Source organism: Hoplias malabaricus, chromosome 7, assembly GCF_029633855.1.
Source record: "Hoplias malabaricus isolate fHopMal1 chromosome 7, fHopMal1.hap1, whole genome shotgun sequence".
NCBI lineage: Eukaryota > Metazoa > Chordata > Actinopteri > Characiformes > Erythrinidae > Hoplias > Hoplias malabaricus.
Window position 1 is genome coordinate 28474354 of NC_089806.1, and position 19867 is coordinate 28494220.

Here is a 19867-nt window from a genome sequence, read left to right on the forward strand (position 1 = left end):
TTATCATCATCATCTTCTTTTCCGCTTTTCCATTTCAGGGTCGCGGTGGCAACAGGGTGATCAAAGAAGCCCAGACATCTCTGTTCCTTGCAACATCCACCAATTCCTCCTGGGGAATCCCCAGGCGTTCCCAGGCCAGCCGGGAGGTATAATCCCTCCAGTGTGGACCCAGAGCTCATGACAGTAGGTGAGAGTGGGGATGTAGACTGACCGGTAAATTGAGAGCTTTGCTTTATGGCTCAGCTTTCTCTTCACCACAATGGTGCAGTACAGTGACCGCATTACTGCACACGCTGCACCTATCCTACGGTCAATCTCACTATCCCTCTTCCCATCACTCGTAAACAAGAACCTGAGATACTTGAACTTCTTCACTTGAGGCAGGTTCTCACCCCTTACCTGAAGGGAGCATGCCATCTGTTTCTGGGAGATAACCATGGCCTCAGACTTGGAGGTGCTGATCCGCATACCGACTGCGTCACACTCGGCTGCAAACTGCTCAAGTGAACACTGGAGGCCCTCGTGCGAAGAAGCCAGAAGAACAACATTGTCCGCAGAGATGCCACCTCCTGAGCTCCTCGACGGAAGCCCTCCTGTCCCAGACTACGCCGCGCAACCCTGTCCATGAATATCAGGAACAGGAGAGGAGATGAGGCACAGCCCTGATGGAGTCCAATGCCCACACTGAACAAGCTTGACTTACTACCAGGGATGTGAACACAACTCAAACTCTGAGAGTACAAGTACTGTATGGCTCGCTGGAGCGACCCTGGCACCCCATACTTCTGGAGCACCTCACACAGAATCTCTCGGGGAACACGGTCATATGCCTTCTCCAAATCCACAAAGCATGTGTAGAGTGGAGTAGCAAATTCCCACGCCCCCTCAATCATCTGTGAAAAAGTAAAGAGTTGGTCCATAGTTCCACAGCCAGGATGAAATCCGCATTGTTCCTCCAAAATCCTAGGTTCAACTATCGGACAGATTCTCCTTTCCAGCACCTTGGCATAGACTTTCCCTGGGAGGCTGAGAAGTGTAATGCCACGCTAATTGGCACATTTTCTCCGGTCCCCTTTTTTGAAAATAGGAACCACCACCCCGATTTGCTAATCCAAAGGCATCGTTCCCGAGGTCCATGCAATATAGTATAGGCATGTCATCCAAGACAGCCCCACAGTATTGAGTGCCTTCAGTAATTCTGGGCGAATCTCATCCACTCCTGGAGCTTTGCCACTGCAAAGCTTTTGCACCACCTCAGTGACTTCAGCCAAGGAAATGGAATCTGAACCCCCAGACAATTCTGGCCCTACCTCCTACACAGGAGGTTGGTTTAAGGAGTTCCTCAAAGTGCTCCTTCCAATGCCCAGAAGTCATTCTCCATGGCCTCTCCAAACTCCTCCCATGCTCAGGATTTTGCTTCAGCAACTAACACAGCTGCAGCCTTTTTCACCTGCCGGTACCCATCCGCAGAATTGGAAGTTCCCCAAGCTAGCCAATCCCGAAAAGCCTCCTTCTTCCGCTTGACAACTTCCCTCACCCCCGGTGTCCACCAACAGGTTCTTGGGTTGCCGCCATAACAGGCACAGACAAGCTTTTGACCACAGCTACATGCAGCTGCTTCCACGATGGAGGTCCAGAAAAGTGTTCATTCAGACTCCATTCCCCTTACCTCCTCCAGAACATGTGAGAAGTTCTCTCGGAGGTAAGAGTTGAAATCCATCTGGACAGAGTCATCTGCCAGCTTTTCCCAGCACACCCTCACTATATGTTTGGGTTTACCAGGTCTGTCTGGCAGCTTTCCCCGTCATCAGATCCAACTCACTACCAGATGGTGATCGGTTGACAGCTCAGCCCCTCTCAAAACATATGGCCTCAGGTTAGAAGACACGACCACAAATCAATCATTGACCTTTGGCCCAGAGTGCTCTGGTACCAAGTACACATGAGCAATCTTATGTTCGAACATGGTGTTCGTTATTGACAAATAATGACTAGCACAGAAGTCCAGCAATATCACGCCACTTGGGTTTAGATCAGGCAGGCCGTTCCTCCCAATCACTCCTCTCCAGGTTTCCCAGTCATTGCCAACGTGATCATTGAAGTCCCCCAGCAAAACAATAGAGTCAGTGCAAGGGATCCCCTCTAGAATTCCACTCACTGCCTCCAAGAAGGCCGAATACTCTGAGCTGAACTTATGTTCCACGTACCAAGAACCAGTTTCCGCTGACAAGTTCCATGACGCCAGGGGCCCCTTCACCCCCGCTCTGTGCCCGATGGGCACTGCACCACACCCCTACTCTGGATCTTGTGGATCGTGAGCCCACATGATCCTCCAATGTTGCCATTTCGGGCTGAGCCCAGCCGGGTTATGTGGGCTGCCCGGTCACCAGGCGCTCGCCCTGGGACACTACCCCCAGGCCTGGCTCCAGGGGTAGGTCCCGGTAACCCTCTCCTGGGCAGGATACACTGAGTTTTAATAGGTGTACTCATAGGGAAGCATTCTCCAAAGACATTAATCCTGAAAACAAGATTTCATGTTACACCACTAAATTTGCTAAACCCGTAGACTTGACAGGTGACTGGAAGATAGCTCTCACGGAAGTGCAATATCCCCATACATGGTACTTGTTGATGGCGTAGGAAAGCCTATTTTTTGTTTATTTAAATGATGGAAAAATAAGCATTTCATACCTGTCAAATGAGTCAAGGGTAACAACAAAATCTGTATGGAAACCAGCAACAAAATCTGTATTAAAACCAACAAACCTTATTTATTGGGTGTGCACTGAAATCTCAACAATAAAACCTCACACACGATGAGGTTCCCTACCCTGTTGACATTAATGAAGGATTTTACACCTTTTGTCATCATCATTATCATCATCATCATCATCATCATCTTCTTTTCAGCTTTTTCATTTCAGGGTCGTGCTCACCAAGTTTGTATATACATTTATTTTCAAAAGTTTGGGGACAGTTTTGTGCCTTTGTTGAGATGTGTACATATAACCGGGGAGAACAAATAAATTGTCACATTAACCTATGACAAGCCATACTATGTACCTGTGAGAAAGAGTCTAATTAGCATTATATTTTCTCTATGAAAAATTTTAAACTACACTATTAGACACACAAAACATTATTTTTGTGTTTGAAAAAAAAATGACAAAATGACTGGCATAAGCTACACTGTCTCTCGGGTCTATGTTGATTATGTTAAACATCAGGCTGGCAACAGTCTTCTAAAGTTTCATGGTTTTGGTGGGATCTTAAAAGCATGTTGTAGAATAGCGATTCTGATTATTAAAAGGGGTATATCTGTTGTAAAACATCGTTTTAAAACAGCGGCACAAGGTATTGTAAGTACATAGTAAGTAACATCATCAGCAAGAATCAAATGCAAAAGCAGGATGGTTCAGGACTCGTGATTGCATACAAGAACATTACAATCCTGGGATGCGGATTGTAATTTCAAGTAAAAAAACATCACTCTGTGTAAGGTCAGAGTGAAAAAGACCAAACAAACAACAAGCGTTCTTCCACCTCCTCTTCTTCTATCAAACAAAGAAAGCTGAAGATTTTCCAAAACCATGGCTTTCCTGCACAAGTCGGAAATAGATTTTTTTTTTGTTGCCTTACACTCAAACAAGCACTGAAAAGAATACTTATGTTGATATACCAACACTTTCAGCCATGACGGATAACAGTCCCTTGGAATTTTCCATAGCAGGTAATGGTGAAGATTATCTAGACTTGAACAGCACCTTTTTACATCTATTTTCACAAGTAGATGTTATGCTCGGGGGAACGTCACATCAGTTAGTCAAGCAATACTTATTCATACAGTTTTATAATGGAGTGTTTTTTTTAATATTGGCAAAGATGCTGTGGGGTGGCACGGTGGCGCAGCAGGTAGTGTCAGAGTCACACAGCTCCAGGGGCCTGGAGGTTGTGGGTTCGATTCCCGCTCCGGGTGACTGTCTGTGAGGAGTTGGTGTGTTCTCCCCGTGTCCGTGTGGGTTTCCTCCGGGTGCTCCAGTTTCCTCCCACAGTCCAAAAACACACGTTGCAGGTGGATTGGTGACTCAAAAGTGTCCGAGTGTGTGAGTGAATGTGTGTGTCTGTGTTGCCCTGTGAAGGACTGGCGCCCGCTCCAGGGTGTATTCCCGCCTTGCGCCCAATGATTCCAGGTAGGCTCTGGACCCACCGCGACCCTGAACTGGATAAGCGGTTACAGATAATGAATGAAAAGATGCTGTGTAAATGCAATTTTCTGCCAGAATGTTTTACAAAGACATGGCTGGTCAGATGGACATGACAGATCCTCAAGGTCGTAATAAAGGTTTCAAAAACAGGGCATTTTTTAGCTAAGATTTTATTTGCTTTGTAAAAGTTGTTGTAATGTGACTCAGGGGAACACCGTAGTACAGAGATCTCAACATGTGAAAACTTCTCTTTTTAGTCAAACAGACAGGTGGTGGGTATATTTTGTAAACACATTTTCTACCTCCTCATTCTTGCTTGCCTTTTGCATTAAATCATCAATCACCAATAAGTTTGCTTTTTGGGGTGGGAATGGTTTATCGTCACACAAATAGTCGCATATACCTTGAACAAAACGGACATTTATTTTGTTCAACAGTTCATTGTAGAGAGGCTGCCAGCACATATAACAACCTACAATTTGATCTGAAATATTTGACATGGAATTCACATAAATTTCCAGTAATATTTTGATAAAATTTATTCTACCATTGCTGGGTCCACACACAATACAAGAAAAATTAGTTGAAGTCTAGAATCAAACAAATTAGCTTTAACCAATTGAATTGAAATGGAATGAATCAGTTAATATCTGTAAGGTAAAGTTTTAAAATCTGGTAATAGAACATATTTGTTGTACACAACTCTGAATCTTTTAATCTGTGCTTTGTTTAATGGAGAAAAGAAATGTATTTTACCTGGTTGTTATTGAAAGATAAGTAACAAGAGACACGCCTCTCTCTGAGACTCAGACCGTGACCCTTGATGGCCCACCCCTTCATAAATAGCATGATAATCCAGCTGTGCTTATTGGCAGATTATGACATGTGAAAACACTCATTTTAGTCATATAAACAAAAGCACATGGCTGTGTTTTTGCGCAGAGCTACAAGACAGCGCAGTCATGCATTTCAGCTGCCTGAAGAGGAGCAGTTTCATTTTGTGATGAGTAAGTGCAATATATTTGACTTGTTTTTCTGCAGCTCATTTGGTGCTGGTTAACTTTGAGGCTATGCCAGTTCAGTACTATATTCTAGCGATGGAATTCATGAAGCTGGCGATAAATATTTTGTAAATGTGCAGAGACAAAGGGCTCAGCTGATAGAGGGTAAAAACAGCTCGTAGTAAAGTTTGGACTCTCTCTGCTGCGTTCAAGCTGTCGTCTGTTTGCCAGTGTGTAGCCAACAACAATGTCTACAGAGTTCAGAGCACTAAAGAAAACTTCATAAATGTACACAGCGTACACAGTTTTTTCACTATATATCAGCACCTTTGAAAATAGGTTTTTGGATTTAGAGTTAATTTAAACAAAAAATAGATGAATGATATACATACTTCTCTCACATTATTGTTGCTGGGTGTGTGCTGAATATTAACATGTGTAGCTTTTTTGGGAACACAATTTTAGGTAGGTGAAATATGTTAAAATATCAAGGCATGCCAGATCACCTCAAACATGGCTGAAAGGCCTCCGAGGGTTAAGGATTTCAAGTTCAGAATATCACAGTTGATGTAGTTTAAGGTAATACCCTTAACTTTCATCATAGTCTTACCTTTGAGACTGTGATAACTATAGGTATTTTTTTACCCCTACTGACAAATTTGATCACTGGAGACCTCCTGAGTAATCGCCTAGAGGTGGCATCCAGTCACATTCTTTAACTTTCAAAATGAAGCTGTCAATGTCTGTGTACAAACACCATTCCTGCAGTCTATTAATCAGATTGTACAATTCAAGTCTAGTACAGGCTATTGTGAATATAAAAATCCTTAGCTTTTCCCAGCTTGAGACACCTATTGTTTAAGGAAACAAGAGTTTGTTTTTCAGCATATAGGGGAGAACAGGGACCCACAAGCCCTTAGGGGGAGAACTTTTGACTGGTGATAAAAGTCTTACTTAGAGGATGTGGTAAGTTTGAAGGGAAGCACTTATCATAACAGTGATAAAGACGTCTAAAAAAAAATCAAAAGCTTTTCATACACGACCATCTTCATAATATTTTCTGAACTTTGAGGGCATGTCAGATGGGAATCTTGTCTCTGACAGATTTGTACCTAAACCATTGGATAGAGGGTGTTGAGAATGATTTCTGGCTGTTGATGTAATTATCTACAGGAAGAATAGCTAGTTCTTCCTATGTTTATAGGTAGAAAGTTGGTTCTGAAGATTTTCAAACAATCCCTAACTATTGTGATGGATTTGAATGGGTCAGCTGCATTGCTGTTCAGTATCTCACTCCTGAAACCAACCAACCATTTCTCAGAATGCAAACATAATTTTCACAAAATTCAGACATCTCTTCCTTGAAGTCAAAGACCATTCCTTCGAGTGTATTTTACCAGTCAGAAAATTAATCTCTTTCTTTTGCCATCATGGTATCTACCTTATAGAACACAGGCTGTGGATATGGCCCTACATAGTTCTGATTTTCAAGGATATTCCAGAAATGCAGAAAATACTCTTTTTTTCTGTTGTGAACCCCATAGCATTTGGAAAAGCACTGAGTTTCATAGGGAGAAAAGAGAGAAATAAGTGTCCTATAAATGGACACTTATGTTTGGTCAAGAGGTGGGAATTCCTGTCTAAAAAGGACAGGCTTGAAAACATAGTGTATTCTGATTGGATTGATCAAAAACTTTTGATTAAAGTTTCTCATATTTCTCTCTCATATTTCAGATCAATATGAAAATATGATTCTGATGAAAGCTTAAAAAAATTCTGTCCAACAACACCTATACTGACAACTTATCTGCCAATGTCCAGAATAAAACATGACAGAATAGTGCCAGTTATCATATAGAGACAATATAACCCATTAAAAAATAAAACATTCAATATTCAATCAAATAGCAATTACACTAAATTTTGAATTATAATTAAACATTATTTAATTCCCATATGAATTTTTTTTTTCTCACACATTTCATTGTGTTTTAGTTTACATGTGTTTTCTGTACATTACATTGCAGAAAGTTGCTAATACAGCAGCTCCTCTGAACCTAAATGTGAGTTTTCTTTCTAATTGAGTCAATCTGCCTCCTCAGGGCCAACAATGAAAATAATAATTCATTATTATTTTTTTATTACTTATGAATACCTTCGCAGTCAAAAAAAGTTGTCTGCCGTATTTCACCAGTATTGCTCTCCTCTCAATGTGGAATGAGCAGTGGGTAAAATTTGTTAGATTTACTATGACAAGGCTAACATGGCTCCACCCTCTCTTTAGTCTCGTGCTTGAGCTAGAAGTAATTCTGAGTCTTACACAAGAATCACTCTGAGTAAAACCTGTGCTTGTTTCAAGACTCAAACTGGGTAAAACCAAGGCTCATTTTCTGGCTCACACTGAGTAAGCTCAGCCACTATTTGCTCACACGAGGTTCACATTGAGCTAAATCTGCAATAATTTTGCTGATGTGCTTGGAATGAGTTCATTCAATTGCATTTTAAAGCAAAAAAAAAAAAAAATGTGATTGAGAACCATGTACATTCATTTGAATATTACTTCCGAGGAGTGTTTTTCATATTTCTGCTTTGTGTTTCTGTTTAAATGTGGCTAAATGTTTATCATCTAAACACACGTTAAGTATAAAATATTTAAAAAAAATCCAATTAAATGCAATAAAATAAGAATATGTAATTGTATTTGTAATATTATAACTTGTTAAAGCAATAAAATGGTACAAGGATGAACATACTGATTCTTTCGAATCTGAGCGCTTTCGACTCATTCATTTTCAAAGATTTCACGACATAGGTATCCAGGTATTTCATGATTAGATGCTTTTACATATACCAAATAATTTTATTTCCACAAAATACAGCTTAATAAATGTACTACCTCAGACTAGTTTCCTTATGTTTATAAAGGAATTTGGGAATTACACTTTAATATCAAAATATGGCTAAAAATATTCAATATTAGGTTCAAGTGTTTTTCCTTGTTTTGTGTATTTGATAATGTATTGGAGAGCTTGTGAAATACAGTGGGCCTAGCATTAAAAACCAATTTCACTCAACATAATTACAAAAATCACTTTAGTCTACAAAAAACAGATGTTACCTGATGGAAAATGTTCGTTGATAGGCCAGTTATCCACCTGTAATGTGGCATTTCCTCCATTCCTAGTGAAGCGTACTAAGTGATACTTCCCATCATTCACAGTTGTGGTGGTCTCTTTGACACTGATGTCCACTGTGCCAATGTTAAATGTCACACCTACTTTACCTTCCTCCTGAAACAAACACAAGCATAGCATATATGTCATGTAAATATGTTTCTAAGGCCAAAAGTAACTGGTGAATGTAAGCCTGCTGTGTTATTATAATTCATTTGATGTCCGAAATTCACTGAGAAAATACTACATAATTTCATTTTGTGTGTATGCCAATGGAAAAACAGACGCCCCTCCAGCTTTCTCATATATTTCCCATGTCAATTTTCCAAAATAAAAAATACGTATCTCCAAAATGTTAAGTAAAAACAAAACCTTTTTAACTTTCAATGGAAGTCAATATTACAAGATTTTTATTCCTTTTACTTTTGGAGAATTTTCATTGGTCCATTCATCATAAAATGTTCATACAATATGAATGACAGCTGCAGAAACTGATTAGAGAATTACCAACACAAAGTGTGCGGCAACAATGCAGAGCTACTGTTTCTAACCTTTCATCTACCAGGTGGACCGGCAGTGGTGCTTGAAAGTTTGTGAACCCTTTAGAATGCTCTGCATTTCTGCATAAATTTGAATTTATAAAAAACATATGCGTGTTTACCTCAATCATATAAGTTTAATATATGACACTATATATTATACATATACAATCCCTATTAAATTAATGTATTATCAGACATGTATGTCATATAAACATGAACAACATACATGAACAATCTATGAATTTAATATATAATGTCATACATACATGAACAATCTATTTTAAATCCATATATAGTTGTCCAACATATGTCCTAAACAACATGAGATTTTACAACGTTTCATAAAGGGTGAACAGAAAACTAGCCTGGTTGTAGCACATATCTTCCTTGGCTACACTGTAAATGAGGGTACCTCTCAAAGAACCCCAAGTACACAAAAGTTGATAAAATAATATAAAGGTGTCAAGGCATTTATGATCAGACCCATTTCCCAAATGGGAATAAGTATGCATATTCAACCTGTAGTAAACACCTGTGTATTGTTTATTCTGCTTTTTCAGGATGTGTGTAAATTTTCTAAATCTAAATGTCATCAAATCAAGTCAGCTTTGTTGTCACATCACATTAAAACAGGTGTAAATGTGAGTGAAAACCTGTCCTTAAGTAGTAAAAACATACACTATAGCATGATATGAAAAAAATTATTCCTGTTACTAACTATATAAGATAACGTTATCTAAGTATCCTGTATCATTAAATTCATGCCTGGCATTTGAAACACACATTACGTATTTAAGCTTAATAAATTACTAACTGAGCAAAGGAAATTATTAACTGTGGTTGTTTTACAGACCACCACATTGTCTGGCACATGTGTAGTGGACTATATGTGAGAACGCAATATTAGGCAGCTGCCCTCCAAATTGAATGTAAGCGAGGTTCTAAACATTAATCCAGTCTTCTAGGTCCTTTGTGTCACTGGGTAAGGATTTTATTTATAAGTGCTTGCTTCTCTCTATCTGCCTATTAACATTGATTCAAGTCCTGCCAGTTTTGCTAACACTTTTTCTTCAGCATTCTTTGAGGTGAGACTGAAGTGACATTATCCTGTGTGGGGAGTGCCAAAAAATATTCCTGTGAATAAATCATCTCACATCTTAATGAAATGTGAGCTAAGGTCGCAATGAGTGAATCAACAGCAGTCAGGTGGGGATGTGGAAAGATTAAATCAACCCATCACACAGAAATTGGAGAAGTAGAAATGCTGTCAGCCCACTGCCACTAGATGTGCCAGGATAAGTGAGAATGATAAAAGTAATTGCAGCAGGGGATCTTGCAAATAAAGGGCTTGTTTGCTCTCACATGATTTTTTTGGTGACCACACTAATAAGTGCCACACCCAAATTCCACTTTTCCAGTCAGCGTCTTCAACACAAGACACTCTCAGGCATCAAATCTCTGACTGATGTAATGTACAGGGGCTGAAAACATGAAAAAAACAATGGGATGACAATTACAAATGTCTGCTTCTCTTGCCAGATAACTGGACCATATCCACTGGGCATTCACAGAAAACAACAGCCTACAATCATTGCTTCAATCTAAATCACAAACTATTCAGATATTTCTCTTAGTAAAATAGAACATATAATATCAGTAAGGATACAAGATGAAGTTTTGCTGTCAAAGTAAAAATGCTATTTACACATTAAAATTGATAAAGATAACGTTTTAACAACACAAACAATTACTTGTCTGAGCTTTTAAAACCATCTGTAGTATTAAGATCTGATGCTTAGTTTTTGACATTCAGTATGTTGCTATGACTGTAACTCTATTGTTCATATACAGCTTTAAAACAATAACCGCAACATCTATAATTAGTAGGGGTGGGACTTTAACACGTTAATTTTGATTAATTAATTACAGGATAAATAACTAAATAAAAATTTTAATGCATTTTAATCGCACTTTGCACCATGGAATGTTTCTCAGTGCATGATTTCCAGGCATACAAATTATAACGACGCACAATGTGATCAACATGATGGAGGCTACGCTGGTGGAATTTTAAATACAAGAAACTTCCAGATTGAAGTACAAACAAAAATGTTGTTATTTGCACTTTATGCAGGAAGGAGTTTGCTTATCACAGGAGCACTTCCACCGTTCGTTACCACCTCAAAGCAAAACATATTGGGGCCAGCACGCAGGTCAGTAATGTTAACAGTACAGTGATCCCTCGCCTTTCGCGGGGATGCATTTCAAGACCACCCACGAAAAACGAATTTCCACAAAGTAGAGGAAAGATATTTTTTTATGTATTTCACAAGTATTTGGACTTTTAAAACCATTACTGTACTGTTAACAACACACCCTTTGCATTAAAGAGTCATTCTATAATGCTTTTCACCTGGAACTGCATGTGATATCCTATCAATTTCTTTAATAGAGTAATTCCTAAGCTGTGATTTAGCGTAAGTAAATTTCACTCGGATGTGGACATGAACAATACATGTACTGTACGTAAGATAGGGTGACCATCTCATTTCTTCTTAGGTTCTTTACACCTTTATTTGCTACACAAAACATGGGAATTTCTTTTTTAATTCACCCGAGAACTTACATTTACATTTCGGCATAGCTGCTCGAGATGAGGGTAGGTACATGAGCTTTGCCTGACGCAAACAAGGACTACTGACGTGCAGACTGACCATTTAAATGTTTACAGAGAAGGTTATCAATCAATAACGGTAGCTCTAGAAATACAAAATCCCAGATGTTTGTGAAATTCTGCTCGGACATTTTTTAAGTCTAAAAAAGAGGGCATGTCTAGGTAAAAGAGGACGTCTGGTCACCCTAACGTAAGAAATACTTGTAAATGATATATTTTGTCACCTACAGGCCTAGTCTAATACATGTAAATAATAAAAAAGCTCCCTTGAAAATACCGAATCCGCGAAAGTAGTGAATCCGTGAAAGATGAACCGCAAAGTAGCGAGGGATTACTGTAATGCAAACAGTGTCGCCGGTCAACACAAGGTTCACATTCAGAAAAAAATGCCAAAGTCCATGTCAGACAAATTTACAAATTTGACAAATTTTAGTAGACTGGTGGGGAAATAAACAAGATTTTGAATTTAAGCTTCATTTAATTCAATTTGAATTTAATTCATTCATCAACCAAACTTAAATCAATATTTCTCATGCTGAATTGAAATGTGATTAAAATGTGATTAATTTCGATTAATTGATTACAATGCTTCTAATTAATTCAATAAAATTTTTTAATCAAGTCCCACCCCTAATAATTAGACTACAGTGGACAGTGCTAGAAGGAGGCTAGGGCTAGAATCATATAGCTAGAACAACACTCACATGGAATATGACACCACTATTGCTCCAAATTTATAGCATATAATTGTGCATATTGAGTGTGAAAAACTGAATATGGGTTTGTAAAATATCAGATACTGTTATGGTATATTGTGAATACTGCTAAGAAGATAGTGTTTAAATAGAAGAGCAGGGTTCTATTCCATCTTGTGAGGCCACACCATGCTATGTTAATAAGGCCTTTGGGTAAGGCTCCTAACATTATATTCATATACATTTTTAACTTATTTGGAACTGCATTCACTCTGAAAAAGACCATATGCCAGATGCCATGAATATAAATGTAAATGACAGTAATAGAATGAATAAAAAGTTTTTAATTGTTAAATTTAGTGTTGTGTTTACACAGGAATAATGAGGTTTGTGAAGAGGGGATTAGACTTCATGGCTACAATATTTTACCAGACACTTGTTCCTATTATATTTTATTCATGAATTGAGTCTATAATTCAAGATTATTTGAATTATTGAGTTGAAGATACAAATGACCAGTAACCAGTAAGAACTCTAGTAACAGTGTCCGGTGTGGCCTCTCTACATATCAAATGTGTGTCAAATACACCCTTTTTTTTAGTTATGAAATTCAGAGCTGTAACATTTTATTTTTTATTATCTGGAACGCCACTAGCCTGCAACTGATTTTACTCTCATATAATGTATGCTCAGTATACAAAGTATTGAGAATTAGCATTATCGCCATTTGGAAATGGTCTAATATAAAAAAAAAATAAATAAAAAAAACAGCAGTACTCATCAGTGAAAGGGTACCTTTAAACGTTTAAATATTTTTTTTTCTATTTAATATATAATTTTGAGGTAAAACTGAATTGGCATAACTCTTGATTTGACAGAATCAATAAAAATGAGTTCCAAGCCATAGGTTTCCTATAAATAATATCCTCCTGATATAGTGTTCCCCCTGCATGTTATAAGGGTCCACCTGAGTCTAATGGGAGTTGCATTTTCCCCAATTTAAATCTAGGCTTCCTTCCAGCCCATATAAATCTCAGATAATAAAGTTGTATTGTCAAATATCTTTCTTTTAAAAGGGTACAGCGATCATTTGCAAAACATATAAGACACTCATTTTAATTATTCTCACTCCACCTAGCAATGATAGGGGAAGACATTTCCATTGCTGATTTTAAGCATAAATGGGGGATATTGTGCTAAAACAATTTATCTAAACATGATGATGTCCAAATGCCAAGATACAATAGACCAGCAGGGCCCCAGGTGTATGGGTATGTATTCATTGGATTGTTTTGGCCTACTCTAATATGCATTACTACAGATTGGGAGAACTTAATCTTATAGCCTGAAATGTTACAAAATTTGTAATTAATTAAATCAGTCCAGGTAAAGAAGTGTTTAGTTTATTAATAAATAATATTATATAATTTGCATAAAATGATAAATAATGATTAGATCCATTAACAGAAACACCAAGAATATTAGGGTCAGATCTATTTGCTTTAGATAATGGTCCAATAACAATACTGAAAATTAGGGGTGCCAGGGGGCATCCTTGCTTGGTGCCTCTACTTATGCTGATTGAGTCAGTGCGCTGACCATTGGTTATAATGTGAGCAACAGGATTCTTATTTAATACTTGGATCCATTTTATAATACATTCCCCAAACCGATAATGATGCAGTAAATTGAAAATGTATCCCCCCTCCACCAGGTGGAAAGTTTTTTCTGCATCCAGCCCGAGCAGAATAATGTCTTCTTTAATATATTTGGCATGCTGTATAATTATATATCAAGTACACATCTAACATTATTAAAGGAATGCCTTACTTTAATAAACCCAGTTTGATCTGGGTGAATAATGCTAGGCAGTACTCCTTTGAGTGTATGAGTTAGAATTTTAGATAAAATTTTAGCATGGACTGTCATCAAAGTGATAGGAGTATATCAAGCTGGGTCTTCTAGATTTTTATCCTTTTTCAAATAAGACTTATGTTAGAGGATCTTAGAACAGGTGGGAGGATTACTTTATCACATGCATCTTTATACATACAAAGCAATGAGGCTTTAATAACATCTAAGGATGTTTTATAAAACTGCGTTGAATCAGTCAGGGCCTGGACTTTTGTTGTTAGGGAGGTTTTTCACTACATTTATTAACTCACTCTCTGTAATTGGATCTTCCAATGTTGATACATCACCGAGCTGGACATGCTTTTAAGTAGGTGAAAGCTTATCTTAAAAAGATGACATTAATGATTCTGAGTTAGAACAATGTGATTCATATAGATTTCCATAATACAGCTTAAAGACCTCACCAATGTCATTCTCTTATTTTCATCCATAATTGCCGCTTGAACCTAGCAAGATATTTCCCTGGCCATTTCCATATTTATAGAATTTGTATCTAGTACTGAAATGCATTGTACCAGCTTTGTTTTAATATAACATTAAGAGATTAAGAGATGAGGTGCTGCCACTAGCTGTTTCATTTTTATCAGTTAATTTACTCTCTGAATTAGTTGTTTCATTTAGCTATTTCAAACGCTTGATTATCATTTTTATTTTTTTGGGAAGTAAAGCAATCAATCATCTGATATATGCCTTCAAAGTTTCCCAAATTAGAGAATGATGCACAGAATTGGAATTGTTAAACAAAAAAAATGTTCAGTTCATTTTTAATATACTTGACAAACTAAGGATCTTTAGTGAGGTAAGCTTGGAATCACCAAAATCGCAGCTAAGGTTCAGTATTGGCAGATCCATACACTAAATATACTGGGGCATGATCAGAAATTACAATATGCCCTATAGAACAATCAGTAATGTTTTCTATCATACTACTATCAATAAAAAAATGGTAAAATCTTAAAGTTTGGTGCACAGAGGATAAATATGTACACTATTTTCCCATATGGTTATGAAGCCCACAGGCATCTACCAGACCAAATTCACAATATATTTCTGCGAGTGCTCTGATCTGGCCCAGTGGGTGGAGATTTATCTAATAATTTAATTTAATTATTATTAATAATACTGTTTGGCAGTAAATAAGTAACTATGCTGGGACTAAGCAGGGACTATTGATTAGTGCTGCATTAACACATAAATCACTCCTATTAATTACCAAGGATTACTGATTAATTACTTAGTAGGTATGAGTGATTTTGGTATTGGTTATGTATTATAAATATATATATTCAGTTATGGCAATTCACTATTAATTAAACAATAATTACTGAGTCTTACATGACTCCTGGAGAACTACTAATTAATTGTGTCTCCATCAAAATAACAACTCATTAACCACTGGTCACATAAACATCTTACATACCACCTGGAGAATTATAATCTAAATACCTACTCCCAAAAAAGTGCTTCTTTGATGTCTTCTAGACAACATGGTCCAAGATATATGGTTCATTGTATTTTGTGTCCTATCTCCTTATTCTTTGAGAAATACAGGTGCTGGTCATAAAATTAGAATATCATGAAAAAGTTTATAGTTCATTTATTTCAGTAATTCCATTCAAATAGTGAAAGTTTCTCACAAGGAGGTCTTCCAAGCAGAGAGTACATGTGCCTGTAGGTCAACTCTCTCTCTCTCTCTTACCTGGCTTCACCTATTTATACCCCTAGACATGTTAACCTCCCTCCTGCCCCCTAGAGGATAGGATGAGGTATACCACAGTTAGTGACCAAGTTGGTTACAGCACATGCTGACACAGTAATGACATTGTGCTGTGCAGTAGAAATGGAAGAGATAGAAATGAGACGAGCCTCAGCTGACTGCCATCTTGTGTACTGGCGCTGCCGAGAAAAGGCCACCAAGCATGCTACTGCAGAAAAACTGAGCCAGTGGAAAACGGAGTAGAGGCCAGAGAATTGCTGGAGGCAGAAGGGAAGATCAGGCTGCCCATAAAACCGGACTGTTGTGTTGTCTGCTAGGATTTCTGGATAGAAATCATCAAGCATTTGCATCAAAGAACAATGCATCTTGGGCCTGGATACACTCACTGCTCTCCGAGCCCACACTGACCTTTGCTGCTTGACATTGAGGGCCCCTGGCATTAGCCAACAGTTGCTGAAGGTAAAAAAAAAACTGAGGCAGCGAGTCTAACAGATGGAGGTGACCATGATGACAGCCACAAGGGACAGAATTCAGGGCCCACCAAGGGGAGCTCCATCACCCAGTAATAAATCCTATGCTTTAAGGTGACAGATGGAGTGAGCTGAAGACAGCAAGAGTGGGACATCTAAGCCTCAAAAGCGTCCAGCAAGAGCACGATGTGGTGCAGGAATTGTGGACTAGTAGCTGCAAGGGCCTCAATGACAACCAGTTATGTGAGTTACTGGCAAGTTTTGTAGAGGCGTTTGCATCAGATGAACCTGAGTGCACCATTGCTGATGTGGTGAAGCACCAGATCAACACTGGAGATGGCACACTGCCTATCCTAGGCTAAGCAACAAATTGAGGAGCAGAAAATCCAAGTGATGGCACAAGCTGGAGTGATTGAGTCATCAAGCAGTCCGTGGCCAGCACCTGCACTTCTAGTCCACAAGAAAAAGGGTGATTGGAAGTTTTGTGTTGAATACAGACACCTTAACCCCCTAGAGTCTGAGGCCTTTCAGCCATGTCTGAGGTGATTTGACATGCCTTGATATTTTAACAAATCCTAAAAAAGTTTGTTCCATCAACAATAATATGTGAGGAGTATATATTTCATCCATCTGTTTCTTGTTTAAATTAACTCTATACATGGACTTCCCAAAAAACAAAAAAAGCACAAAGGTGCTGATATATGGTGAAAAAACACATTATGAATATCTATGAAGTTTTCTTTAGAGCTCTGAACTTTGTAGAATTTGTGGGTGTTGGCTACACACGGATGCTCACAGCTTTCTGGTATTTTAATTAGTTTTTCTTTTATATTGCTATTAATCTGATGTGACACTGTTTTTCTCTATACCTGTGGCTCACACATTGACTATTCATGAGAAAGGTGCGAAACACAGGTGAGAAATCCCCTCACCACTGTCAAAGATAATGGCCCATTAGCGCCCACCTCTCCCCACTCCATCAGTGAGAACAATTGAATTTTTGTCTGTAAACAGTGCTATTTCAGTTATTTAGCAATGACACAGCCATATATATGACCTTCAGATGACTATTTGAAAGCAGCAGAGAGCATCCAAACTTTATTACAAGCTGTTGTTTTCTTTATAAGCTGAACTCTGTGCCTTTCAGATTCAAGAAATCCATTACTGTAATCAGCACTAAACATGCTTCAGAAAAAAAAAAAAAATTTCACTTACTTAACAAAAAAATAAGCCATTCCTTCTCAGGCAGACATACTTTGTGACTGTGCTGTCTTGGAGCTTAGGGCAAAAACACAGCCATGTGCATTTATATTATATGACTAAAATGAGAGTTTTCACACATTGTAATCCTTCAATGAGAGCATCCGGATTAACATGCTATTATCATATGAATATAAGTGAGGGGGGCCATCAAGGGTTGCGGTCTGAGTCTCAGAGAGATGACTTTTTACTTATCATTCTATAGCTACCAGTTAAAAAAAATCCTCCATATATTTGAAAATTAGACACTTTAAGGTTTCTGGGGGTATGTTAATTATTTTTCTAGGACAAAAATTTATAGAGATGTGTAAATGTTTTTGCACAAGTTCTGATTTATCCTGCCGGTGGGAGTGCAGACTCTTGAAGGTTAATGTTATCACCAAGGTGGATTCATACCCACTGCCCCACATTGATAACACACTTGACAGGCCAGTGGTTTAGTTCCCTTGATCTCCGATAGTGGCTATTGGCAGGTAGTGTTGGCAGATGAGGCCAAAGAAAAAACCTAATTGACCACTGCCTCTGTAATGGCCTGAGCTGGCCACCCATTGTCCTCGGTGCTGATGCCAGCAACTGCGGGATCAGTGCAGTGCTATCCCAAGAGCTGGGGGGTCAAGAGCAGGTGTTAGCATACTTTAACCCCCGCTTATTCTAGGCAGAGAGAAATTATTGTGTGACGCGGCAGGAGCTGTTAGCGGTGGTAGCCACACTGAAGCACTTCAAGCTGTACTTGTATGGCACTGGGTTTACACTTTGCGCTGACCATGCTTCTCTGACTTGGCTCTTACACTTTAAAGAACCAGAGGGCCAAATAGCACACTGGCTGTCTGTACTGCCGGAGTATCAGTTCCACATAATACACCATGAAGGGAAAAAGCATGGCAATGCGGATGCCCTATCCCTCAGGCAATGCAGTGAGCAAGCATGGAAATACTTGTCTTTAACTGACAGAGCTGTTGAAGACAAAGGGCTCTGTAAAGCACAGGAATCTGAATATGGATGAAAAGTGGGCAAACACCAGCTGGGCCAGCCATTCCACTGTTTGGGCCAACAGTTAATGCATATTATGCGCAATGAGACAGCTTTTTGAACCTGATGGCCTGCTTTATCGCTGCTGGGACAGCCCAGTTCCCAGGATGACGCCACTTAAACTGGTGGTACTATGCAAGCTGCAGAGCGAGGTGGTCCCGCTGGTGTGGGGCATTTCAGAGTGGCGAAAACCCTGAACTGGCTGAGACAGGGTTTCTACTGGTCAGGGTGTAACTTTTCATGCATTGTTGTAATGTGTGCACAGCCAAGAAAAGTCCTGGGAAGTTCTCAAGGCCACACTTGCAATTAATGCAATCAGGTGCCTCAATGGAGCAAGTGAGAGTGGGCCCTTTTCCAGAAACTGGGGCAATTGGTATATCTTAGTAGAAATGGACAAATTTACCAAATGGCCTGAAGCATACGCTGTGCCTGACCAGGGTGCTGTCACCACTGCTAGCTTCTTGGTCAATCATTTTTTCAGCCAGTTTGGAGCACCAGAAGAACTCCACAGTGATCAAGGGAGAAACTTTGAAGCTGAGATGATGAGAGAAGTCTGCGCACATCTGTCTATTACCAAGATCAGTACCATGCAACTGCATCTGCTGCATCCTGCATCCTGAGTGATGGCTTAGTCGAGTGATTTAATGATCAAAGACACTGGGACCTGCACCTGGCACTGGTGCTGTGTGCATGTCACACCACAGTCATCGGGTTTACCCCAGCCATGCTGATGTTGGGGCGAGAACTTAGGAAGCATGCTGCCATCTGAGGGAACAGACACCAGTTTGCCTGAGTATGTGTGCGGATTAGTGCAGAGAATGGGGGCAACACTGCAGTTAGTCCAAGGGACCCAGCAAAGGGCCAGTGCAAAAGCAAGCCTACAATATACGGGCTAGGGGAGCACTGCTTGCCCTGGGAACTGCGGTGTAGTTTTTCAACCCCAGGAGGCAGAAAGAAAATTGCCCTAAATGACCGACAGACTGCAAAGTGCCATGAACCATGCCGGAAAGGCTAAGTGAGGTGGTCTATTGTATCAAGGCAGGAAGAAGGATTGTGGTACACCGTAATCGGCTGGCTAGTTGTCAGGCCCAGGAACCCAGGTGCCAGATCGGCTGTTCTGGTGGGACCATCTCAGCAACATGGCCTGTGTGACTACGGTGCCCACCGGGCCACTTGTTAGATTTTGT

At 39.2% G+C, this 19867-nt stretch overlaps 1 protein-coding gene across 7 annotated transcripts in view; it reads right to left on the minus strand.

The window, feature by feature from the left end:
• nrxn3b (neurexin 3b) overlaps nucleotides 1-19867 on the minus strand; it is a 325560-nt gene that overhangs the window by 74105 nt on the left and 231588 nt on the right. For all 7 annotated transcript variants that reach the window (XM_066677967.1, XM_066677970.1, XM_066677969.1 and 4 more), the window contains one exon: nucleotides 8325-8496. In XM_066677967.1, coding sequence (XP_066534064.1) covers nucleotides 8325-8496 — 172 coding nt within the window. The remainder of the gene's footprint in view (nucleotides 1-8324; nucleotides 8497-19867) is intronic.